Raw genomic sequence first — 27504 nt, 5'->3', positions numbered from 1 at the left:
GTCCTATGCGCGCCACTAGTGTGCAATTTACCTTGCACTTGTGAAGTGTCCATCATGTTGAGAGGCTTGTCTGCATCCTGTTGGTGCATTAGATATGTTGGCCTGAGCTAACTGGACTGGTTGCCCTCTTTTCTGCTGTGAGTATATTACATTTTTGGGGGAGTTTTTATCTCCTCTTTCTGTTGCTATTTTTGATAACTGTAAGGTAGCCTTTAAGGTTCCTATAGTTCCCAGTTGGTGAGACAACTGAAGGCTGTGAACTCCTACCAGAGTTCACAATCGCCAGATTTCCCAACAGCTGGGAGCTCCAAGAACCTTAAAGGCTCCTTTTAAGGTTTCCAGGCTTCACAGCTGTCAGAAGGCCTGGTGGCAATAAGCTCTGGTAAGCTTTTAGGTAGCCTTTAAGGTTCCTGGAGTTCCCGCTGCTGGGACATCTGGACGTTGTGATGTCTTTCCTTAGTTCTCTTTCCTCCTTTATGGTTTTTGGGCCTCACAGCTACTGGACTTTAGGACTGCTGTTTCAGTGTCCCGCAATTCGACAGTCCAGCAATCAGGCAGTCAGGTCACTGGAGTTCAACTGAAGTCACTCCTCCCAGTGACTTCAATTGAACCCATTGCCTTCAATTGAACCCATTGCCAAAATGTCGTATTGCAGGACACAGCCACACAGCAGTCCTGCAATCCAGCAGCAGGTTGAACAGAGTTCACGGAGGGCAATGAGTGTGAACTCCAGTGACCTGACTGCCGAATTGCCGGACTGCTTTGACACCGCGTCCCGCAATCCGGAAGTGTAGCACTCCGGAAGCGGGTTCACCAGTGGTCATACTTGGTACCATGGGAACCCAGCTGTGAACTCCAGTGACATGACTGACGTCACAGCTTTTCATAGCCAGGTGCCCCACTCAATGTGCCCTGGGAGCTGCAGTGATCAGTCGCGTTTTCCATCACTGCAGCTTCTGGATGTAGCAAAGCCGTGGTTGACGTGGAACATCCTATGGATTCTGTAATATTTGCGGGGGTGTTTTGGGGGTTAATAAAATGGTGAAAGAGTGTTTTTTTGTTGTTATAATTATTTAAAATAAAGGATTTGTGGGAGGTTTTATTTTGGGGGTTTTTCTTTTTACTTACAAGGTTGGTAATGGGAGGTCTCATAGACACCTTCCATTACCAACCCAGGGCTTGATAGCAGCTATGAATTTTGACAATTCACAGCTGACATTAACTTCATATATTACCCTGACTGCCACTGTACCAGGGCAATTGGGATGAGCTGGGTAAAGCGCCACAATTAGCACATCTAATGGATGCGCCAATTGTGGGGTAGCTGCTGGCTGCTATTTTTAGGCTAGGCATAGCCCAATAAACATTGACCTTCCCAGCCTGAGAATACTAGTCCCCGGCATTCTGTTTTATTTGCGCTGGCTATCAAAAATGTGAAGGAGCCCACATCATTAATTATTCATGGGGGAGCCTCTATTTTTGATAACCAGCTAAGATAAAGCACACTACTGGGGGCTGCAGCCCCCAGCGGTCTACTTTTACGTGTGCTGGTTGTCACAAATAGAAAGATCTGTGAGAATAAGAGCGCAATAGGGTCTTACCCGGTAGGGAAAATAAAGACAGTACTAGGATTGCACTCTCCTTGTAGGGTTGTGAGATTCACAACCCCTTGTAGTGCATGTAGTGGTCAGCAGCAGCCCCGAGGAATAGGATCAATATTCAAAAGGAAGAGATACGGGTTAAGCCGCGCTAAAACCACAGGATTCAACGTATTGATTAATTCCTTTTTATTTGTTCACAGGTCTACGCGTTTCCGAGATATATCCATCTCCTTCATCAGGACACCCAAAGGAATCATGTATCCTTGTAGGTTACATGATTCCTTTTGGATGTCCTGATGAAGGAGATGGATATATCTCTGAAACGCGTAGACCTGTGAACAAATAAAAGGGAATTAATCAATCCGTTGAATCCTGTGTTTTTAGCGCGGCTTAACCTGTATTCCTTCCTTTTGAATATTGGTTGTCCCAAATAGCCGGGGGACCGCAAGCCTAGTTTAGTTTAGTGGCTGAAAATCAAGTACCAAAATACTTAATGATTATCCAGAATACCTTAATATTCGTGCGAGTAACGAACAGTGCCGAATATATTCGCTCGTCGCTAATTAAGACACATCTAAATGAATTCAGGATGGCCGTTTGTCATGACATTTGCAATATGAACAATAGAAATATGGTGACAACGGCTTAGGCATTGTGAATATTCAATCTACCATAAATATTGGATTAGTTGCTATTTCCATCCTCCTTTCTAACATTTGAATCATTCACCCCAGAGACCCCTTTAATTATTATGTGCAAGAGAAAGTACTGGAAGAAAAGGTTTTCATTACATTTATTGACTGCGGATGTTTTTTTTTTTTTTCTCTAGAATGCAGATATTTATATAAGATCTCATGATGACCCAGTGTTCTGGGGGCAATCTCTGAAGGGAATAATTATTACAAATATTGACTTTTGTCTACAGATTTATTGTCTTATTTCCAGAAACGGAGCAGAGCTATTAATTCCTAAGCCTCTTCTGTATTAGGCAGGCCCTCCTCTGCCAGCAGAAGAATAATGTGGAGCATGCTCAGATGAAATCATATTGCAGGCTTCAATACCTTTCACATGAAAATCGCTTCATTGGGGGATATTTATCTGATATGTCATGTTAATTCATTTCTATATTGAGAAAGAAAATCATAAAGTGAACAGTTCTCCCATCCAGGAGAATGTTGTCCTATCTATCAGGGTGTGCAGTTGGAAAAGGGAAGCCGCACTCATTAGCCCACACAGTTTGCCTGAATCTAATACATATCCTGAGTCTGCGCAGTCTATAAATACTTTGCTGATCGGTTGGAATTAACTTTAATGCCAAATAGCGCAGAATTTTGACCTGTCATTTATTGATAACATGTAGGACCAGACAGATCTTCCCCCCATCGTTTTCGGTCAGTGACAAGTTTAAAAGGGATGGCTGCTTCAGTTCATTAGCTAAACCAGTCCCCTTATTAGTCTATGACGGAGGTCTCCTACCTTTTTTACCTTGAGAGCCACATTCCGCTCTTACAGAGGGTCGTGAGGCACATCCAGAGCTCCCCCACCCTTAAGTGGTGACATCCAGCTCCTGCTCTCCCTCCCCACAACAGAGCCCCCATTGCTGGTAAAATTACAGCCAAACCTTCCCCCATAGAAATCACTTTGAGGCAGTATACCTAGATGCAGGGGATACTATCTTAGGTATTCTCACATCCAGCTCTCCCACCACATTATGGCATAAAGCTTCAAGCATCCAATCTGACTGGCAGTCCCATCCTATACAAGCCCAGTATATGGTTGTCCAGATCTGCTCTTCTGTGCAGGACTGCTCACAAGTCTCCATTTGCTAATGCACCAAGCTGACAGACAACCACAAGCCACACATCATGGGCCTGCGAGCCATATGTGGCTCCTGAGCCAAAGGTTGGGAACTCTGGGCTATGAAGTAGCTGTAGCATAGTAGGGGGGCTGGTTAGACTAGTGACTTGAGCTAGTCAGCCACCCCCCTTCATACATCTGACACAGCGAAGGGGGTGTTGGCTCTCACAGCTCTACAACGTTTAGGTGACTGAAATTTGGCCATCCATTATAGCATATATTAGTAAGCTTAATAATCTACATTTGGTAATCAATTACCATAACTTTTTTTTTGTCATCACACTTTAAAATTTATTTCACAATTTTGGTAAAAGAAGCAGGAATAAAGAACTATATACCATAGCTGTAGAAAAAGACATGGACCGCTCATCCAGAAATCATCAGTTGATCTAGTGCCTTGCAGTATGCGCGCTGTGAGTCACAAGGTCACCTGCCCTGTTGGTCCACTGTTGCTGCGGCGTTGGTTGGCATGCAGCGCCGCACCTTTTAAGGCTTCAAATAAGTTAGGGACCCACTCAGAGTTTTGATGTGACGTGGCAGGGGGCTTCATACAGTCTGATCAGAATGTATGTCCAAGAAACTCATGTTCAGGTACAAACATTTTTGCCTAGCGGCATAAGATCAACTGATGATGCTTAGATGTGGGGTTCATGTCTTTTTCCAGATATGTTATAAAGAATTATATATAATCTTATTTCTCAGTCTTATTTTTCTATTTTTTTTTCTGTACAATGTTGTGAGAAGGAGAAAAAAAATACCACATGAATGCAGGATCAAACTTCACAGATTTTTTTTTTTGTCTGTAACCATAGGGACCCACCATAGAAGCTGTCAGCACAAATGAAAACTATTTCTAAAATGTCTTCTTTTTTACTTCTTATTCATATGCAGTATGTAGTACACATTCAAGCTAATAAAATGCACTTATTTAAATGGCCATAGGAAGCTATTCTGGGCCAGAAGCCTTCATCAGTCGTAGCCCCAATCATGAGACTGTCCTCACATGTATTGCTTTAGGCCTCGTGCACATATTGAGTATTTGGTGAGTTTTATAGCTCAGTATTTATAAGCCAAAACCAGGAGTGGGTAATAAATACAAAAGTGGTGACGTGTTTCTATTATACTTTTACTCCTGGTTTTGGCTTATAAATACTGAGGTAAAAAAACCTCACCAAATACTCAACATGTGAACGTGGCCTTAAGGAGGTTTTGGCGCCAGGACAAAAGTCAGTCAATTGGGTGTGTCTCACAAGATTACCTGGGGCATGTCTTTAGGCTGTTCTGTATAATTACCCTGGGCGTGTCACGTCTCTGTAAAGACCATAGGAATTAGCACATTATACTAAGGCCGATATCTGCGGGGCATTTAGAGAGAGAAAAAAAAAAGCAAATACTCAGGAGAGCAAGGGGGTTAAAATTAGAGCAAACAGTATCTATAGGTCCTCTATGCTTTAATATTAAAGGTGCACTATTTGCCCTCTAAAGTAAGGTTTGTAATTGGAAAATTAGTAGTAATAATAATAAACACCATTTCTCCCATGTGCTGCACTTTCAGTACTGCTACCAGGCACCTTTTTTCAGCTACTAACCTGCCGATTAACTCCATATCAGCAGGATAATAGCGTTATCTGATGTGACTAGTTCTCTTTTAAAGGAATCGGTCAGCAGGTTTTTGCTATGAAAGCAGAGGACAGCATGCTGTAGGAGTTAGAAAACAAAAAGCAACTATGCTTCTCTTATCAGTGTGTGTGCAAATGTTTACATAACCTTAAGGATTTATTATGCTGTGATTACCATTACATGACTAGAAACTCACTAGCAGGGTACTACAGCATGCCCTCCTGCTGTAATTAACACCTCACAGTCAATGCACAATCTATATAGAGAGCCTGGTGGGGGCAGGGACAGCTCTGCTGTGTTCCTGAATCTAAATTCAAATGGCTGCAATTAGTAATCTAAGTGATACACTGTTAGATTCAGAATCTTTTGGCCTACATCATGCTGCTAACAGATTAGGTAGCAAAAACCTGCTATTAGATTCTCTTTAAGCATTTGAAAGACATAGCCTCCATGGTTTGTGTATAAGTAAGATATATTTGGGGCTCAGTTTGCTATACTTTATAGTTTTCTTTTTTTTTTTTCCCAACACCAGAAATAAGTCTTGTTTGTTTTACTTTTTTTTTTTCTTGCCATGTTAATTAGAATTCATATTTCCATGACCCTACTGTGTTCAACGCTTGTGCAAACTGTGATAAAGAATATTTCTAGATGGAAAGAAATGACTGCTGTTTTGAAAATGTACATATTATTTCCAATGCTCCTATTCTGTAACATGGAATATGAATGTCCCTGTTTAATTCCATGTACAAATAATAAGTACGTTTTCATGTCCCCCACGTTTACAGTTTTGTTCCTTTTGTGACGTTACGTCTAGATTTAGCCTTCGGATTGATACCTGCCAATGTCTGTCTGTGTGTTGTTTTTTGTTTGTTTACTTGTGTAACTATTTGCCTTTAAATTGTTTTTCCCTTCCATTGTACCCTTGTATTTTCACAGTCATTGTATACAGCAGATTCTAGAAAGTGTAAATCATTGTCATCTTAATGGCATAGTTCACAGAGACCTAAAGGTCAGTATATGATGCTTCCAAGTTACTTCCTACTGTTACAAAGGTGGAATTGGCTGACGTGTATCTTTCTTGATAACTAATGACATAAAATGAAATGCATGGTGCCTGCACGCTTCATATGCATCATGGCTGACAAGGCGCAAGTGTAAAATGTGGTTGTGGTCAGGGGTTGACTTGCCCATAGATGTCCAGGTGCACAGAGGTTTGGTCTTGCCATGATGGTTTATGCAGTCTGCAGATTTCACCCCACTTCTGTCCTCAGGCGTTGGGTTCAACTTACAAAATCGACTGGTTACAATTTCTAACAAATTCTTGATTGGCTATTTTAATACTTTTATTGGTCCCTTCATGGATTATATAATCTATTTCCATAAAAAAAAAATAAAATTGAAAATTTAAACCAAAAACGACACTTGCCACACATACCACAAAGGAGTAGTAGCTTCTATGCCGAAACTCGGTCTTCTCTACCAGCTTCCGGTTGTAAGTTATGACCCAGCCTTCCTGACGGTATACAGATAGAGGGTGTAAGCTTGGAACTAACACACGCCTCCTGGTGTTTGCATGCAGTCATTGCATTCAGCAGATCCTGGAGGCTGTACTTCACTGCCATCAGATGGGTGTTGTCCATCGGGATCTTAAGGTAAGTGGCTTCTTCAGAAGTAAGGTTGCGTATGCTGCTGTTTGGCTGTAATCCTGCATGAATTGCCTTATATTGCTGGCAGAGAATGTTTTGAATATCAGTTTTTTCTTCATAAAAGCATTTGCTGTATGAATTTCTGTATCCGTAATATGTATGTAGTGTCATTTGTAAATCGTTTTTAATTGGGGTAGCCATGTGTGAAGAACTAGCCTTATGCTAATCCGTTGGGATTTTCATGGGCTTAACAATGTAATTTAATTATGAAGAATTCACCAGACCACAGATGGGTACTGCTAATACAAATATAAGCATAAATTCCGTATATAATGATTGGAAGCAGTAATGCACAAATAATCTGATATATATACCGTACTTGTCCCAAAGAACTTTTGCTTTTCCAGCCATTTGGTATTAGTATTCCCATGCGAATTTATACAATTATACTAATGGGGAAATGTTAGTGTCTTCAGTGAGTGCCTTGCTATGATATTGTATTATAAATTAACTACACACCAAATGTAATACATTTGTAGACCATACTCATACTGAGAGTGGAGGGAAGCCAAAGTTAATATATATAGTCATGGCTGAAAGTGTTGGAACTATTGAAATTGTTCCAGAAAATTAAGTAATTCTCAAAAAAAAATATTACAATTGCATGTTTTGTCATACACCTTGTATGCATGGGAACAATGCAAAAAAAAAAAAAAGCAAATTGGACATATTTAAAAAAAAAACTCCAAAAATGTGTCAGACAATATTGTTGGCACCATTAACTTAATATCATACCCTTTGGAATAAATAACTACAATCAGTCGCTTCCTATAAGTATCAATGAGCTTCTTACACCTCTCAGCTGGTATTTTTAACCGCTCTCCTTTTGCAAACTGCTCCAGGTCTCTCATATTTGAAGGGCGCCTTCACCCAACAGCAATTTTAAGATCTCTCCACAGGTGTTCAATGATATTTAGATCCGGACTCATTGCTGAAACTTAAGAACACTCCAGCACTTTGTTTCCATTAATTTCGGGGGCTTCTTGAAATATGTTTGGGGTCTTTGTCTTGCTGGAAGACCCATGACGTCGGACGTAAACCCAGCTTTCTGACACTGGGCACTACATTGTGACCCAAAATTATTTTGTAATCTTCAGATTTCATGATGCCTTCGATATAATCAAGGCACACAGAGGCAACAAAACAACCCCAAAACATTTGTAATCGTCCACCATATTTGACTCTAGGTACTCTTTTATTTTTTGTAGGCCTCATTCCATTATCGGTTATCAGTAGAATGATGTGCTTTAGTAAAATACCGTATCTTGGGGTCATCTGTCCACAAGACGCTTTCCCAGAAGGATGTTGGCTTACGTACATTTTGACAAACTGCAGTCTTGATTTTTTTTTTTTTTTTATGTCTGTGTGTCAGCAGTGAGGTCCTCCAGGGTCTCCTGCCATAGCATTTCATTTAATTAAAATGTTCACAGATAGTTTGCACTGACACTGATGCACCCTCAGCCTGCAGGACAGCTTGAATTTCTTTGTAACATGGTTGAGGCTGCTTATCCTCCATCCGGACTATCTTGCATTGCAACCTTTTCATCATTTTTTCTCTGTCATCCACGGAGATTAGCTTCAGTGCTGTGGGTTGTAAACTTATTGATTATGCTGCTCTTTTTGGATAAAGGAACATCAAGATCTCACCTTATTGTTGATATTTTTCAACAATTTAGGTTCTCATTCTCTTCTCCTCTTTCTATTTTCCATGCTTAGTGTGGCACACACAGACAATGCAAAGATTGAGTCAACTTCTCCCCTTTTTATCTGGTTTCAGGTGTTTATTGCCCACACCTGTTTTTTTTTTTGCCACATGTGAGTTTGAATGGGCATCACATGCTTGAAACACAGTTGTTGATGCACAATAATGGAAAGGTGCCAACAATTTTGTCCAGTCAATTTTTGGGGTTTGTGTGAAATTATGTAAAATTTGCCTTTTCTTCTCATATGTTTTTTGTTGTTATTGTTCCAATACACACATAGGAAATAAACTTGTGTATGACAAAACTTGTGTAATTGCAATAACTTTCTGGGAGAAATACTTCATTTTTTCAGACAGTTGCAAGGGTGCTAACACTTTCGGTCATGACTAGTCATAATTATTTGCATTAACAAATTGATTTAGTGGGGTTTTTTTGTTGTAAGAAATAAAATTAGCCCTGGAAACCTTGAGTAAAAAAAAAAGTGTGCAAGAATGACCAGAGTTAAGGGAAACATTAGCCTATTTAAGTCCTATATGATCCAAAGCATCAGCTGAAAAACCTTTTTTATCCAGTTCATCAAGAATGTACCAAGTATTCCATAAGGTATCATGATCAGAAATGGTACAAAGCACAATAAAGAGGAGAACGTTCACTATCAAGAGCCTTAATTTAGATTTGTGGGTCATGTCAACAGGACACCGCCTCCATCTGACGGGAAAAAAATGAAGCAGAAACAATAGCATTATTTGATAGAACGAATTATTGACTCCCCTGATTTTTGAAGCCATAGTCGTAAATCATAAGTACAGATAATCAATTCAGTATGTCCAAATCCAGCCATAACTTCAGACAGCCACGTACTATGGTGGGCTACTTTCTTTTCACATATTCTAATTGCATTTACTTATGATCTAAACTAAATGTTGGGGTCTTCCAAGAAGTCTTATTGAAAAAGGCATCACAGCAAGCAACCTTCAAGATGCCATTGGTTTGGATTCCACCTGAATCATTTTACCATTTTGGGAAATAACCAAAACAGAAGGATTTTTTTTTTTTTGACTGCCAATACAAAAGATGAAAGCAAATGTCTGCTTATTTCTGTTTTATATAACCTTAAGGCATATAAGTGACAGTTACTTATGTCCATCAAGTTTATCCTTTCTCCACCAATTATGTATCATCTATCACTAGATTATTTATAACCCATAATGCTGTTATAGTGTCTGCCATTACTACCTCTTGTGGTAGGGCATTCCACAGTCTGACTGCTCTAACTGTAAAGAACCCTTTCCTATTTAGCTGCCGGAATCATTTTTCCTCAATATGTAATGAGTGCCCCCTTATCTTTGGAAATGTTTTGTAAGATCTTTAAAACTTTTCCAACCTTTCATCATTGGCTAGGCCTTCCATCCCTTGTAATAATCTAGTTGCCCACCTTTGAACTAACTCTAAATTTCCAAATACCCTTTTTAAAACATGGAGCCCCAATCTGGATTCCATAGTTAAAATCTGTTGTCATGTTAAAACAGAACATGACCTTGTATGCCATTGTTTCATCAGGTATTTTTGTCCTGCCTACCATTTTTATAATTTTTCAAAAAGACCACCATATTCTTTCTGGATGTCACAGGAATGAGATATACCTGCAATATTCTATTCTTTCTTAAAATAGAAAGATAATGGGATCACAGAAAGTAGAATTTTCATGCTTGTACCTGATGGGAAATATTAGCGTTTCCCTTTAAAATATGCCCATATATCAATATTGTTTCAGCGTAATAAAACCGGTTAATGGGATACATTAGTGTATTCCTAAATATAGGCTACATTATTGTAGAGGGCATTGTGGTTCTGCATTGTGGTTTTCTGATAAATCAGATAATGCATATTTATTACACGTGCCTAATGGCACACACAATTTTCAAGTGTAAATATAGAATGCCGGCCTGTACATAAATAGCAGTGGAGAACAATCACCTCTTGTGCATTCATTTTAGCTGTTCCTCCCATTTGTGCCTTCTTCACACAGTGGTTTAATTACCGTAATTGCTGAACTGTTTGAAAAGAGGCTCAAACTTTCCTTGGTTTAACAAATGTAATTCGGATGATCCCACAAGTCATTGGCCCCCGGTCAATATAGTAATATAGCAAATTGCTCATTTCCATTTAAATCAAAAGGTGTTAAGAAGAGATGTAGTGCTGAAAACACAATGATAAAAGCGTGCTGCCGGCCTGGAGGAATGGAAGTATTGATCCCATCAATGGTCGTTGTTTTACACATTTATCTATCCAAATCCAAAATAGACATAATAAAAACTACAGACCGGCATTAATTGTGTGTCTGTATTCCAGAGCAGGGCTGTCGTTCTTTGCACTCCCCCAATTCTTCCTGTTGTACCCATTTGTGTATTTTTAGTGGGTACCTGGTTTGCATTTTTTTTTCCTTTTATATTTGAAGATGGAAAAGAGGACAATGTGTTTTTTGGGTTTTTTTTGGTTTTGTTTATGTACGCCTTCAGCCTCATCTTCCAAGTATATAGGAATCCTTCTATGACCATAAATTGTGGGCAGTAGTTTAGAAAATATTGGCTCTTTTAATTGCCCAGACCAAACTCTGGCCCACAGGGCAACAGAGGAATCCCCCGATGGGCCCTTGTGCTGGAGTGAGCCACTTACCCCCATTATGAGCAGTATTTGGTCTCATTACATTATTCACTATGTACAGAAAATAGCAGCAACTCATCATACAAACTACACAGTGTATTATTCGATAGCAATGCAGATAAACGTGTAAATGCGTCTAGCTGAACAGTGCCCCCCCCCCAGAGTCAGTGTTACTGGGGGACCCCCCAGAGTCAGTGTTACTGGGGGACCCCCCAGAGTCAGTGTTACTGGGGGACCCCCCAGAGTCAGTGTTACTGGGGGACCCCCCAGAGTCAGTGTTACTGGGGGACCCCCCAGAGTCAGTGTTACTGGGGGACCCCCCAGAGTCAGTGTTACTGGGGGACCCCCCAGAGTCAGTGTTACTGGGGGACCCCCCAGAGTCAGTGTTACTGGGGGACCCCCCAGAGTCAGTGTTACTGGGGGACCCCCCAGAGTCAGTGTTACTGGGGGACCCCCCAGAGTCAGTGTTACTGGGGGACCCCCCAGAGTCAGTGTTACTGGGGGACCCCCCAGAGTCAGTGTTACTGGGGGACCCCCCAGAGTCAGTGTTACTGGGGGACCCCCCAGAGTCAGTGTTACTGGGGGACCCCCCAGAGTCAGTGTTACTGGGGGGCCCTGGTGAAATCTCTTATCGGAAGCATTTGCAATGTAATATTAATCAGTTTTAGAAATAGAAATGTAATATTCTGGAAGAGTATACTGCCCATGAATAAAGCATGACTCTCTACAGTATTTAAATGATTTTTGTTAATACTTCTTTGACCAGTATTATAAAGTAAAGGGCATGTGCTAAATAAATGAAACAAACAGGTGGCTAACCCGGGAAAGAACTAATGGCCCCGAGCCATCAGTGTTTACAACAAAATTCTGGCATAATAGTGCCTTTAAATAGTGGCATGTTTTTGCAAAATATGATCATCTTTTGACAACCGCTTCAGGCAGTTTAGCGAAAATGGGTGGAGTTAGTGAGGAGCCAGGACATGACAAGGCCAACCAAACAAATGCATTAAAAATGGCAGCCACAAGTGTTACTGCAGTCCCTGACTCACAGAGGCGCATTTCACTGATAAGATGGGGCAAACTCATTATGTGGCGTGTGCCTCTTAATGAATTAAGTGCGTCTTATTCCTGCTCGCCCCTCATTAACGCTGGTGTATGAAACGCTAGTCTTGATGATTTGGGGCCTAGAAGTTTTGCATCATTCAGGAAATTTCATAGCCTAAGTTGCCTGAACTTTAGAGATACTGTAGTAGTATCTTCTATCACCATTGTACAAGTGTTAGCTGCACCAAAATTCTGGTGCAAATCATTTTAGACCTAAAGTCACTTTAGAAGTCACTTTGTCAAAGCGTTAAAAAACGGGCTATAAGTTATGCCCAAATGTATTACTGCGTGTGCCAATTATTATGCACAAGGTACTGGTCTAAGGTATACCAAGCAAGAGGTGGAAACTGAGTCGTATGTGTCCCAAAGATGCACTAAGTAAGTCTCTGATAGATTTGATAGATCTGATCACTGCCTCCTCTAAATTTATCTCAATGTTAGGTAGCAATATTACATTTTGCTCAATGTGCCAGAATGCTGGTGCAATTTGTGCAAAATAAATGATCTATTCCTTGCACCCCATATTCTATGTGTTTTAGACCATGTTTGTGCCTCTCGACAATGGGGCATGGCCCAAAAATACTCTAAATATTAATACAAAGCAAGCCAAATTAGACTACAATTCAGTATGAGTCAGTGAGACAAACTGGGTTTGTTTTAAGACTAGTCTAGTCTACATTTCCACTGTCTATAGATTGGATAGTTTTAGTTAATCGGCCCCTCTGTTTTCAGTACTGACAAGTGCAATCTGTTACAAAGAGTTAAGGCACCGTCTCACATAACGAGATCGCTAGCGAGATCGCAGCTGAGTCACTGTTTCCGTGGCGCAGTAGCGATCCCGTTAGCGATCTTGTTATGTGTGACACCTACCAGCGATCAGGCCCCTGCTGTGAGATCTCTAGTCGTTGCAGAATGGTCCAGGTCATTTTCTTCAAAGGCGATGTCCTGCTAGGCAGGACACATCGCTGTGTTTGACATTGTGTGTCAGGGTCACAGTGACTGCTGAGATCGTTATACAGGTCACGACTGCGACCTGTATCGTTCCTGTATCGCTGGTAAGATCTGACTGTGTGACATCTCACCTACGACCTCCCAGCGACTTACCTGCGATCCGATCAGGTCGCATTGTTTTCGGGATCGCTGGTAAGTCGTTGTGTGTGACTGGCAGGGCTGTGGAGTCGGTAAGCCAAACCTTCGACTCCGACTCCGACTCCTCAAATTCTCTTGCACCGACTCCGACTCCGACTCCGGCTCCGACTCCGGCTCCTACATATATTGCTTAGTTAGGTGAAAAATTTATTGTAGTACATGAATATGTGTATGTGAACATCAGACATTTAATAATTTTTATGATACGATAATCAAGATATTTGGATAGAACATAAAATATATTTATTGGAATACAACTTTAGAACACAAAAAACTGTAATAAATTGTAAATATGTAATACACTATGTAATATACAGTAGATTACATATATATCTTGTGTGTGTATATACACTGTGTATATATATATATATATATATATATATATATATACATATATATTACATATTTACAATTTATTAGTTTTTTGTGTTCTAAAGTTGTATTCCAATAAATATTTTATGTTCTATCCAAATATCTTGATTATTGTATCATAAAAACAATTAAATGTCTGATGTTCACATTGTACTACAATAAATTTTTCACTTAAATATAAGCATTATACTAAATGTTATTATTTAGTAAAATATTCAGCACATTCTGCATTGCACTCCTGTCCCCAATTTATTATATATTTTAGGAGTCGGAGTCTGTGCATTTTATACCGACTCCGACTCCGACTCCACCAAAATGAGCTCCGACTCCGACTCCACGACTCCGACTCCGACTCCGACTCCACAGCCCTGGTGACTGGGCCTTAATAAGAGCCTAAACCCTGACAATATGGCTTCCCTCCATGCAATTGTTTTTTGAGAGGTCTTAATTTCCTCTTGAGAGTTGTATATATGTGTTAAAAAGGAAATACAAAGGTTATAAAACGTATACGTTTGTCGTCTAGTCACAGCATATTTCTTTCCCTCTTTCTATAAATAAAAGCCTGAAAACTTGCTATTAGCTAGCAAATCAAAAGGAGCGGCCGTGAAGCTTGCAGATTTTGGTCTAGCGATTGAAGTTCAAGGAGATCAACAAGCATGGTTTGGTAAGAAGAAAAATCCTCCTTTTCATTCACGTGTATTCATTCAGTATGTCTTTTTTTCCTTTTCCACCCAGCATTGGTGGTCATAAATAAATTGCAGGGAAAAGATACCGCAGACATGTTGGCAGAAAAAGTATGCTTGCTCAGGTGGTCAAAACATTCGTCTTCAAGATCCTGACTTGTGCAATGTATGTAGGTGATACATGTAGAATAGTCGTGGTGCCGTCCACTTAGAAGGGTTTATCTGACGTCTAACAGTGTCACATATAGTCTTTATTCTACTTCATGAATGATATGAGGCGAGTGCGTGTTCTCAGCTTCTTTCATATCTTCAATGAGTATTATGGTGTATACTTGAGTAATAAATAATGACGCTCCTGATTCAATACAGAAGCTTAAAACGCAGAGGTATACAGTAATACTTACATGCCCTTTCTTCTTTGCATCCATTATAGGAATGCTAAATAAACTAAATATTATAGCAAAAGCAGCACAAATCTCTCACGTCTGAATAGTTTCCTAATTTACCAGCACACGTCAAATATACTGAACCAATATATAAACACTAGACTTGTTTTTACTCCTATTTTTCATGAGCTGAACTTCAAGATCTGAGACTTTTTCTGTGGACACAAAAGGCCTTTTTCTCGCAAATATTGTTCACAAACTTTTTTAAATCTGTATTAGGCCTAAGCCACACGGCATGAAAATCGGTGCGAGTGGAGTGCAATAAAACATCGCATTCCACTCGGACCAATATTAGCCTGTGTGTCAGCGCACATGAGCGATTATTTTCTCAGCCCTAATCGGACCGAGAAAACAATCTCAGCATGCTGCGGGTGCAATGCGAGACTTTTTCTCTCGCACCCATTCAAGTGTATGGCGAGAGAGAAAAATCACACTGCACTCGCGGTACACCGGTGTACAGTGCGGAAATGGCAATAGCCGGCTACGGAGGAGAGAGAGGTCCGTTTGCACGGTCGGACCTCAGTCGAAGGGACACTCACCTGACGGTGGCTCAGTGGTTAGCACTGCAGTTAATTTTATTTCTATTAAGTATATACATATCTATTTGAAAAATGCTTTCCCCTGCCAGTCATTTTAACAGGGACAATTTCTGACTTAAGGATTCCTACAGGAGCCAGAATTCTTTTTAACTACAATCGCGTACGCTTCTACATTCTCTCTATCGGTTGTAAACACGTGCCTCATATTGATAGGGCTATGCCTGCAGACGTCCTACTCTCTATTCTGTGCACACTGGTAATGGTCCCTGGAATATGAGTCATGTTGTGAGCAAATTCATCATTCAGCAGGCTCATTTGGCAAGCGGAGTGAGATGGTTTTCCCTTCGCACTATGTCTGGACGTGCATAGAATGAACCCAATAGCTGCTCTTCTACAAGCTTCTAACTCCTCTCACCATCTGCATGATCAAACGTTAATGTCCAGTGGTTAGACTAATACAATGAAAGATCAGAAGTCACAAACAGTTTGTTTCTATCCATTTTGGCCCTTTAGAAAGAAGCGCCATAGTGCAATCTGATGTGCCAAAGCCTTAGATTTCTCTTAGATTGAAAAGTGATTTACATTTTTTTTTCATATTTTAATGCACTTTGCAGGGTTTGCAGGAACACCAGGGTATCTATCTCCAGAAGTCTTGCGAAAGGACCCTTATGGAAAGCCAGTGGACATGTGGGCATGTGGTAAGTTACTATATATGTGTATTTGATTGGTTAGTAATTGTAGACCTCTAAGAATCTGCTCCGCTCTGTTCTTATTATATCAAGGATTATTCAAGATGTACACATCAAACACACTTTCCAAAATGATGCTTAGTATTTCTGCTGGTCTGTGCCTAAACCTGTTAAAGGGAACTTGTCACCAGGATTTCCCCTTATAAACTGCGGTCACCACCAGTGAGTCCTTATATACAGCATTCCAGAATACTGTAGATAAGTGCCCAGACCACTCTTTAGAACGTAAAAAATCACCTTTATAATACTCATTCAGGGGCCGTCTTTGACCTTTCCTCCTGCAATTCTGGCCTGTGTGGATGACATGAGATGATTTATCCACATGGGGCTGAGAAGGAGGACGGTGATCACACCAAAGAGGAGGCACTGGACCCACGAGCTGCGATGCCTATCGGACCGGACCGCCCCTAGGTGAGTATTATAAGGCTCTGTGCGCACTGGGAAATGAAATTTCCTTGAGAAAATTCCGCATGCTCTCAAAGATTACCGCACCCGCGGTAAAAAACCGCGGGAAACCGCACCCGAAAACCGCATGCGGTTTGCCGCGGTTTGCTGCGGTTTTACCGCGGTATTATTCGCGGTATTGCCGCGGTTTTGCCGCGTGCGGGTTGGGATGTGCTTTATTGCATTCAATGCAATAAAGCACATTGAAAAAAAAAAAAAAGTCATTTAATTCTGAGATAGTAGATAGATAGATAGATAGATAAAGAGACAGAAGAATAGATAGAGGGATAGATAGATGACAGATCGCTGCATTTCCCACGGTCGGCAGTGAGTTCACATTACCGGCCGTGGGAAATGACCGGTAATTACCTCTGCTGTCTGCTGCATTCAGCCTGTGTCTGTGACAGTCGCGGCTGGATGTCAGCAGTGCAGGACGCAGGAGCCGGAGCTGTGGATTATGCCGGAGCTGTGTGGATTACGCCGGAGTTTTGTTGCGGGAGGGGTTAATAAAATGGTGAACGAGGCTTGTTGGTTTTATTTAAAATAAAGGATTTTTCGGTGTGTGTGTTTTTTTTCACTTTACTTACGGGTTGATCATGTCAGCTGTCACATAGACGCTGCCATGATCAAGCCTGGGGTTAATGGCGGTGATCCCCCATCACCATTAACCCCTTGTTATATTACCCTGACCGCCACTGCTACACGGCGGCAGGAAGAGCCGAGGACACTCCCGGTGCTGCCGCATAATGGATGCGACAGTGCCGGGGCAGCTGCGGCTGATATTCTCGGCTGCGGGAGGGGGAGTGAGGCGTGGGACAATTACCCCTGCCCCTCTCCCTCCCCAGCCTGAGAATACCGGGCCGCCGCTGTGTGCTTACCTCGGCTGGACGGTGAATATGCAGTGGAGCCCACGTTCTTTTTTTTCTATATTTCCGTTTTCTTTCTATGTGTGTTCTATGTGTCTGTGTCTGTGTTCTATGTCTGTGTTCTGTCTGTGATGTCTGTGTGTGTGTGATCTGTGTGTTTACTCTCTGCTCCGCTTCCTCTTCCTGTAATGACATCACTTCCCTGCAAAACCGCAAGCAAGTGATGTACATTACCGGAGGTAAACCGCAAAATACCGCAGGGAATAACGCAGGAAAACGCAGTGAACCGCACAGAATTTGCTGCCTGCGTTATTCCCTGCGGGATTTCACGATTACATTGGAGTCAATGGAGTGAAATCCCGCAGCGATGTGCGGAAAAGAAGTGATATGCACTTGTTTTTGCTGCGGGAATCCCGCAGCAAAACATGCAGCTGTCAAATTCCGCCCAGTGCGCACAGGATTTTTTTTTCTCCATAGGATTTGCTGGTGATTCACTGCAGAGATGTTATGAACATTTTCTGCAGCGAAACATGCAGCAAATCCGCGAAAAATCCGCGGCAAAATCCGGTAAGTGCGCACATAGCCTAAAGGTGTTTTTTACACTATACAGAGCGGCCCGAGCTCTTATATGCAGTATTATAGAATGTTGTATAGAAGGACTCACTAGTGCTATTCGCACTGGAAAACGGAATTTTCTTAAGAAAATTCCGCAGGGTCTGAAAGATTACCGCACCCGCTGTAAAAAACCGGGGCAAACCACACCTGAAAACCGCATGCGGTTTGCTGCGGTTTTACCGCGGTATTGTTCACGGTATTGCCGCGGTTTTGCCACGTGCGGGTTGGTACATGTGTTTTATTTCATTCAATGCAATAAAGTACATTGAAAAAAAAAAAATCATTATCTTCTGAGATAGATAGTAGATACATAAATAGACAAATAGATAGAAGAATAGATAGAGGGATAGATAGAGGACAGATCGCTGCATTTCTCCTGAGCGGTAATGTGAGTTCATATTACCGGCCGTGGGAAATGCCCTGTGGTTACCTCTGCTGTCTCGCTGCGAGGCTGCATTCAGCAGTGTGTCAGTGTCAGTCGCGGCTGGATGCAAGCATCGCAGGACGTGGATTACGCCGGACCTGTGTGTTTCGGGGGGGTTAGTAAAAGAGTGAACGAGGAGTCTTATTTGTGTTTTATTTAAAATAAAGGATTTTTCGGTGTGTGTTTTTTCACTTTACTTACAGGTTGATCATGTCAGCTGTCACATAGACACTGCCATGATCAAGCCTGGACTTAGTAGCGGCGATCCGCCGCCATTAACTTCTTATTACCCTGTTTGCCACCGCATCACGGCAACAGGAAGAGCTGGGGACACTCCAGTACTGCCGCATAATGGATGCAACAGTCCCGGGGCAGCTGCGGGCTGATATTCTCGGCTGAGGGAGGGGGGCATTAACCCTGCCCCTCGCCCTCCCCAGCCTGAGAATACCGGGCCGCCACTGTGTGCTTACCTCGGCTGGACGGTAAAAATACAGCGGAGCCCACGTGTTTTTTTTTTTCTATATTTCCGTTTGATTTCTATGTGTATTCTATATGTCTGTGTGTGAGTGCGATCTGTGTGTATTGTATGTCTGTGTCTGTGATGTGTGTGTTTACTCTGCTCCGCTTTCTCTTCCTGTCTTGACATCACTTCCGTGCAAATCGCAGGCGGCGATGAACATTACCGCAGGTAAACCGCAAAATACCGGAGGGAATAACGCAGGAAAACGCAATGAACCACACAGAATTTGCGGCCTGCGTTATTCCCTGCGGGATTTTACGATCACATTGCAGTCAGTGGAGTGAAATCCCGCAGCGAAGTGCGGAAAAAAAGTGACATGCAATTGTTTTTGATGCGGGAATCCCGCAGAAAAATATGCAGCTGTCAAAATCCGCAATTTTTTTCCCATAGGTTTTGCATTTTCTGCAGCAAAACATGCAGCAAAACTGCAGGAAATCCGCGGCAAAAACCGGCAAGTGCACACAGGGCCTAAAGGTGAAAAACGTGGTGACAGGTTCCTTTTAAATGGTTCCCTGTCAAAGTTATAGACCCTCTTCTAGCATGCTGTGGGGATCTTAAAGGGAACTGGTCACCATATTTTTCGGACTATAAGACGCACCGGACTATAAGACGCACCCTGGTTTTAGAGGAGGAAAATAGGAGAATAAAATTTTAAGCAAAAAAATGTGGTCATGACATACTGTTATGGGGCGAGGATCTGCTGGTGACACTGTTATGGGGGTAATGTCCCCAAATTCTCTACTAAGGTACCCCATCCTGGTAATGATCCTCCTGCCTTGTATATCATCCTGCTCATATACCCCCCATCCTGCTCATATACCCCCCATCCTGCTCATATACCCCCATCCTGCTCAAATACCCCCATCCTGCTCATATACCCCCCATCCTGCTCATATACCCCCCATCCTGCTCATATACCCCCCATCCTGCTCATATACCCCCCATCCTGCTCATATACCCCCCATCCTGCTCATATACCCCCCATCCTGCTCATATACCCCCCCATCCTGCTCATAATATACCCCCCATCCTGGTATATGGCCTGTATCCTATGGCACAGAAAAAAAAATAACCGTTTATCCTCACCATTCCTCACTCCCTGCAGCATCGATCATCTTCCTCTCTGTCTCAGCAGCAGCGCCGCTGACCTGTGTGGAGCCGTCCCCCTGCAGCTTCACGATGTCTTCCTGTCTGTGCCGGTCAGCTGATCTGTGTGGACACTAGCGTCGCGCACAGCGATGACGTCATTCCTGTGCTCACCACTCTCTACACAGATCAGCTGACCGGCACAGACAGGAAGACATCGCGAAGCTGCAGGGCAACAGTGATGTGTGAGTACACTGATTCACTGCACCCCGCGCTGATGATGATGTGCGGGGGGCAGTGAATACAGCTACTCGTGATCACTCCAGGCTGTAGTTGCCAGGGGTGATCATGCGGGCCGGCTGTTTACTATGCGCGCACCTCCCTGTCAGTGCCGGCTTCAGCGCTGAGAGATGATGGGCGGGAGGTTGCATATGAAATGAGCGGGTCCACATGGTCACGGCAGGCACTGCTACAGCCTGCTCGTGCCCCCGATGACCCGCTCCACTGCAGCACCCTCATTCCCCGCACCCATGCCCTACATTCAGACTATAAGACGCACTCCCCACTTTCCCCCAACACTTGGGGGGGAAAAAGTGCGTCTTATAGTACGAAAAATACGGTACATAAATGGGCTGCCATATTTTCAGAAAAAATCATTCTGGAAACTGATAAGGAAATTGAGACTAATTTTTAATATCAGTTTTCATTATCTATGCCGGCAGCACTGTATTCATCAGAATGGCACATGCCATGATGAATATGGCTCATGTGCTGAGCTGGGCATATTTCCATGTGATACAAGTGGGCTTCACTGGGGTTCTCTTCCATTTTTCAAAATACTGTCACTAGTCATGTGCAGTGACTGCAGAAAGGAAAAATAGAGAATGTAAGGTGGCTGATATAAAAAATAAGAAAAAAAGTGATACCACTCCAAACAACCACTGCTCCAGCACTACTACTCTGGTGGTCTCTGCCGGGACGGGAAGGGATAAAGTTCTGTCCACTCAATCACCTGACCTCTGAGGTCACTGACTACTCGGTCCAATGACTGACTGATAGGACATCATTCCACTGGAGGAGGTGACACCCTGTCCGTAAGCTACCAGTAGCTAACTGATAACCTCCGGAGTTTGGTGACCGGATGGAACACCATCATTTCTGGTTCCTGGAATAGTGGGGGTTTGAAGATGTAAGATATATTTTATAATGATCTTTCCTCTTTTTAACAATGTTGGTAAGCCCCTTTAATATCATTCATGTATGTATATTATCACTCAATAGCATTAGGAGATACAGTAATCTCAAACTGGATATTGGAAAAGTATTTTTATTATGTAGTGATTGAGTATTATGTTCATAAGACCAGACTACAAAGTTACACCTCAACTATAAAGTAATACGTTACTGCCAGCAAAACTATAAAATAATTATTGTGGTTCTCCTGTCCCCTAGGTGTCATTCTATACATCCTACTGGTGGGTTACCCTCCATTCTGGGATGAGGATCAGCACCGACTGTATCAGCAGATAAAGGCTGGTGCCTATGATGTAAGCATTTGAATGCTAGTGATCATTGATTAACTGAATTATCTTACGGCTTTTAACTTTTTATTTTTTCCTTTAAATGTTAGTTTCCATCACCAGAATGGGATACAGTGACTCCTGAAGCCAAAGATCTGATCAATAAAATGCTTACAATCAATCCAGCCAAAAGAATCACTGCATCCGAAGCTCTGAAACATCCATGGATCTGTGTAAGTCTACCTTACCAAAAACCAGCAGACGTACTGCAGATACTAACCTGAACGGGCAGTCTAGGCAGCAAGACTTGCCTGGTAGAGGAGCCTACATATTGGACATATTCGACTAGGAAGTTGTTTCATATTACAATATCCTTACACCTTGTTGGGAACGCCATGTTTATATCTCCCGTTTGTGGCACATTTGAAATAAAATGTGTCATTGCATCTTTATGAACCGTTATAACAATGCTATGACGTCATTACTTCCCCTACAGTCTACTCATAAGTATTGTTTTCCCTTTCCTTACAGCAACGTTCCACTGTTGCTTCCATGATGCACCGACAAGAAACTGTAGACTGTTTGAAGAAATTTAACGCAAGAAGGAAGCTAAAGGTAAGTGTCTATCGGGAATAGTAAGAAATGATAAATGGAAGTAAAATGTATACATCTGCTGATGAGTCTACATAACGAATGCTGCCAATGTGCGAGTCAGCTTTAATGAACTTATCCAACTTGGAATACCCAGCTGACCCCGAACACTTCATTTACATACGGTGAACGAACATTTTCACTCCATTACTGAATGTATTGGGCATCCCTATAGAATGATAGTATCTAGTGGAATAGTAGTACCGTGATCTTTACTATAGCAGTTTAGGTGTGAAAACTGACGTGACAACTTCTTTTCTTTGTCGCTCTATTGGGAGACCCAGACAATTGGGTGTATAGGCTATGCCTCCGGAGGCTGCACAAAGTATTACACTTAAAAGTGTTAAGCCCCTCCCCTTCTGCCTATACACCCCCCGTGCTCTCACGGGATCCTCAGTTTTTTGCTTTGTGCGAAGGAGGCAGACATGCAAGCACAGCTCCACAGATTAGTCAGCAGCAGCTGCTGACTAGGTCGGATGGAAGAAAAGTGGGCCCATATAGGGCCCCCAGCATGCTCCCTTCTCACCCCACTTTTGTCGGCGGTGTTGTTAAGGTTGAGGTATCCATTGCGGGTACGGAGGCTGGAGCCCACATGCTGTTTTCCTTCCCCATCCCCCTTAGGGCTCTGGGTGAAGTGGGATCTTATCGGTCTCCAGGCACTGAGACCGGGCTTCATCCACAACTCCTGTGGAGCCTGATGGATAGGAGCCGATACCGTTCAGGGACATGGCCCTGCAGCTTAAAGGTACTCTGTATCCCTATGGGGACCGCGCACGGCATCACCTCAGCTTTGCTGGGTGTGCTAGTGCACCGGGGACCGCGGCGCTGACCGGGTCTATATGTGCCATTACACACTCAGCGTCGCTGAGTGTGTTTATATGTAAGGGCTACCGCACTGACCGCCGTTGCCACGGGACACTGCGGCGCGGCTGGGACTTGTAGTTCGCCGGGGACTTTCACGCGACCGCGCTTTTACGGCGGCCGCGTTTATTACTACAGTCCCCGGCTTCATTGCGGCCTAGTTTCCCTTTTTTTCTCCCGCCCTCAGCCCTGACAGGCAGGGGAAGGGCGGGACGCTGCACGGAGCGAGCAGCAATGAGGGCTGGAGTATGATTTACATGCTCCACTCCCCTCACTGTGCACAGTATGAGCGCCCGTTTCGCGCTCTTTCTAGGCCACGCCCACAGCTTCCTCAGCTCGTCAGGACGCCGCAGCCATTCCTGTCAGCTCCACCGACGCTGCAGAGAGGGACATATTCATCGGAGACCCAGACACGGTCTCTGGTGGCCTCACAACCGCTTAGGCGGCTGGTAAGCAGCACATGTGGTGCTAGCCCCATGGTGCTGTATTGTATTGGTACATTATTTGTGTACTGTATATAATTTACACTGTATGAGCACAGTTCTTTCTGGCTATATACCCTATTGTGTTACTCAGGGAAAACTATAGCATGGCGCCCACAAAAGGCAGGGGTGCCAAAACACAGGCTTATTATGTTGCCTGCGCCGCATGTGAGACCCAGCTACCGGCAGGTTCCACTGACCCTCATTGTGTACAGTGTTCGACCCCTGTGACACTTCCTCAGCCGGATCCTCTGCTAAGAGGGGCCCAGGGGGAGCCACCTGTTGACACTGTCCAGGTGACGGGGACTGAGTTTGCAGCCTTTAAGGATCAACTCTCTGAGACTATGGCTAAGATACTAGAAGCCTTGCAGTCCAGACCGGTATCTCAGCAAAGGGACTCTGTTGAATCATTGTTCCCTGACCCCCCTCAGTTGGACCAACAATGTCCTCACGGGGTATCTCATACATCCCAGACGGAGGGTTCGGACTTAGAACCTAGTCCCAGATCGTCTAAGCGGGCCCGCTTAGAATTCCCTCGACATCATATTGTTTAGGGTCTCAGCGGGGGGATTCTCTGGTTGATGATGCGGAGACAGCTGATCAGGATTCTGATCCTGGGAGCGCTCTCAATCTTAATTCTCCAGACGGGGACGCCATAGTGAATGATCTTATTGCATCCATTCATCAGTTGCTGGATATTCTTCCCTCAGCCCCTCCGGCGGAGGAGTCAGATTCTCAGCAGGAGAAATTTCGCTTCAGGTTCCCCAAGCGTACACAGAGTATGTTTCTAGACCACTCTGATTTCAGAGAGGCAATCCAGAATCACCATGCTTGTCCGGATAAGCGTTTCTCTAAGCGCCTTAAGGATACACGTTATCCTTTTCCCCCGGAAGTGGTTAAAGGTTGGATTCAATGTCCCAAAGTGGATCCTCCAATCTCCAGACTGGCGGCTAGATCCATACTTGCAGTGGAAGATGGGGCCTCGCTTAAACATGCCACTGACAGGCAGATGGAGCTCTGGATGAAATCCATCTATGAAGCTATCGGAGCTTCTTTTGCCCCAGCATTCGCAGCCGTATGGGCGCTACAAGCTATATCAGCAGGTCAAGCGAAAATTGAAGCGGCCGCGCCACAAGTGGCTTCCATTACCTCCCAGACCTCGGCAATTGCGTCTTACGCTATGAATGCTGTCCTGGACTCTGTGAGCCGTACGGCAGTTGCGACCGCCAATTCGGTAGTAGTCCGCAGGGCCTTGTGGCTACGGGAGTGGAAGGCAGATTCCGCTTCCAAAAAAGCGTTTAACCGGTTTGCCAATTTCTGGCGACAGGCTCTTTGGCGAGCGCCTGGATGAAATCATCAAACAATCCAAGGGAAAGGATACATCCTTACCCCAGCCCAAGCAGAACCTCTCCCAACAGAGGAGAGGGCAGTCGAGGTTTCGGTCCTTTCGGGGCGCGGGCAGGTCCCAATTCTCCTCGTCCAAAAGGTCTCAGAAAGAGCAAAGGAACTCTGATGCATGGCGGTCTAAGTCACGTCCAAAAAAGGCCATTGGGAGCACCGCTAACAAAGCGGCTGCCTCATGACTTTCTACCTCCTCTAGTAGCATCCTCGGTCGGTGGCAGGCTCTCCCGCTTTTGCGACACCTGGCTGCCACAAATAAAAGACTGCTGGGTGAGAGACATTCTCTCTCACGGTTACAAGATAGCGTTCATCTCTCGTCCCCCGACTCGATTCTTCCGGTCCTCTCCGCCTCCCGAGCGAGCCGAGGCTCTTCGGCAGGCGCTGGGCACCCTGAAGGCAGAAGGAGTGGTGGTCCCTGTTCCTCTTCAGCAACAGGGCCACGGTTTTTACTCCAACTTGTTTGTGGTCCCAAAGAAGGACGGGTCCTTCCGTCCTGTCCTGGACCTGAAACTTCTCAACAAACACGTAAAGACCAGGCGGTTCCGGATGGAATCCCTCCGTTCCGTCATCGCCTCAATGTCCCAGGGAGATTTCCTTGCATCGATCGATATCAAAGATGCTTATCTCCACGTTCCGATTGCCCCAGAGCACCAACGCTTCTTGCGCTTCGCCATGGAAAACGAACACCTACAGTTCGTGGCACTACCATTCGGCCTGGCAACAGCCCCACGGGTTTTCACCAAGGTTATGGCTACTGTAGTAGCGGTCCTCCATTCTCAGGGTCATTCTGTGATCCCGTACTTGGACGATCTGTTGATCAAGGCACCCTCTCAAGAGGCATGCCAACACAGCCTCGACGTTACCCTGGAGACTCTCCAGAGTTTGGGGTGGATCATCAATTTTCCAAAGTCAAATCTGACACCGGCCCAATCGCTGACGTACCTTGGCATGGAGTTTCATACCCTCTCAGCGATAGTGAAGCTTCCGCTGATCAAACAGCAGTCACTACAGAAAGGGGTACAGTCTCTCCTTCAAGGCCAGTCACACCCCTTGAGGCGCCTCATGCACTTCTTGGGGAAGATGGTGGCAGCAATGGAAGCAGTCCCTTTCGCGCAGTTTCACCTGCGTCCCCTTCAATGGGACATCCTACGCAAATGGGACAGGAAGCCGACGTCCCTCGACAGGACCGTCTCCCTCTCTCAGGCGACCAAAGCCTCCCTTCGGTGGTGGCTTCTTCCCACTTCATTATCGAAGGGGAAATCCTTCCTTCCCCCATCCTGGGAAGTAGTCACGAGAGACGCGAGTCTGTCAGGATGGGGAGCGGTTTTTTCTCCACCACAGGACTCAGGGTACGTGGACCCGGCAAGAGTCCTCGCTTCAGATCAATGTTCTGGAAATTCGGGCAGTGTATCTTGCCCTGAAAGCGTTCCAGCAGTGGCTGGCAGGCAAGCAGATCCGAATTCAGTCGGACAATTCCACAGCGGTGGCATACATCAATCACCAAGGCGGCACACGCAGTCGTCAAGCCTTTCAGGAAGTCCGGCGGATCTTGATGTGGGTGGAAGCCACGTCCTCCACCATATCCGCAGTTCACATCCCAGGCGTGGAAAACTGGGGAGCAGATTATCTCAGTCGCCAGGGCGTGGACGCAGGGGAATGGTCCCTTCACCCGGACGTGTTTCAGGAGATCTGTTGCCGCTGGGGGGTGCTGGACGTCGACCTCATGGCGTCCCGGCACAACAACAAGGTACCAATGTTCATGGCACGGTCTCAAGACCCCAGAGCTCTGGCGGCAGACGCCTTAGTTCAGGATTGGTCGCAGTTTCAGCTCCCGTATGTGTTTCCTCCGCTGGCACTGTTGCCCAGAGTGTTACGCAAGATCAGGGCCGACTGCCGCCGCGCCATCCTCGTCGCTCCAGACTGGCCGAGGAGGTCGGGGTACCCGGATCTGTGGCATCTCACGGTCGGCCAACCGTGGGCACTACCAGACCGAACAGACTTGCTGTCTCAAGGGCCGTTTTTCCATCTGAATTCGGCGGCCCTCAACCTGACTGCGTGGCCATTGAGTCCTGGATCCTAGCGTCTTCAGGATTATCTCAAGATGTCATTGCCACTATGAGACAGGCTAGGAAACCAACGTCCGCCAAGATCTATCACAGGACGTGGAAAATTTTTCTGTCATGGTGCTCTGCTCAGGGTTTTTCTCCCTGGCCATTTGCATTACCTACTTTTCTGTCCTTCCTTCAATCTGGACTGGAAAAGGGTTTGTCGCTTGGCTCCCTTAAGGGACAAGTTTCTGCGCTCTCGGTGTTTTTCCAGAAGCGCCTAGCTAGACTTCCACAGGTACGCACGTTCCTGCAGGGAGTTTGTCACATCGTTCCACCTTACAAGCGGCCGTTAGAACCCTGGGATCTGAACAGGGTGCTGATGGTTCTTCAGAA

The 27504-nt window shown here is 44.3% G+C and overlaps 1 protein-coding gene across 13 annotated transcripts in view; it reads left to right on the top strand.

Moving 5' to 3' along the window:
* Window positions 1-27504, top strand: part of CAMK2D (calcium/calmodulin dependent protein kinase II delta) — a 288538-nt gene that overhangs the window by 175321 nt on the left and 85713 nt on the right. For 10 of the 13 annotated variants that reach the window (XM_075349962.1, XM_075349947.1, XM_075349930.1 and 7 more), the window contains exons 6-11: window positions 6015-6087; window positions 14338-14440; window positions 16059-16142; window positions 21601-21695; window positions 21779-21901; window positions 22200-22283. In XM_075349962.1, coding sequence (XP_075206077.1) covers window positions 6015-6087; window positions 14338-14440; window positions 16059-16142; window positions 21601-21695; window positions 21779-21901; window positions 22200-22283 — 562 coding nt within the window. Of the gene's footprint in view, window positions 1-6014; window positions 6088-6657; window positions 6731-14337; window positions 14441-16058; window positions 16143-21600; window positions 21696-21778; window positions 21902-22199; window positions 22284-27504 lie in introns of all 13 variants that reach the window. The other 3 variants (XM_075349996.1, XM_075350006.1, XM_075349989.1) reach the window with 1 other exon arrangement.

Source organism: Anomaloglossus baeobatrachus, chromosome 1, assembly GCF_048569485.1.
Source record: "Anomaloglossus baeobatrachus isolate aAnoBae1 chromosome 1, aAnoBae1.hap1, whole genome shotgun sequence".
Taxonomy (NCBI): domain Eukaryota; kingdom Metazoa; phylum Chordata; class Amphibia; order Anura; family Aromobatidae; genus Anomaloglossus; species Anomaloglossus baeobatrachus.
This window is presented reverse-complemented; position numbering and strand designations above follow the sequence as displayed.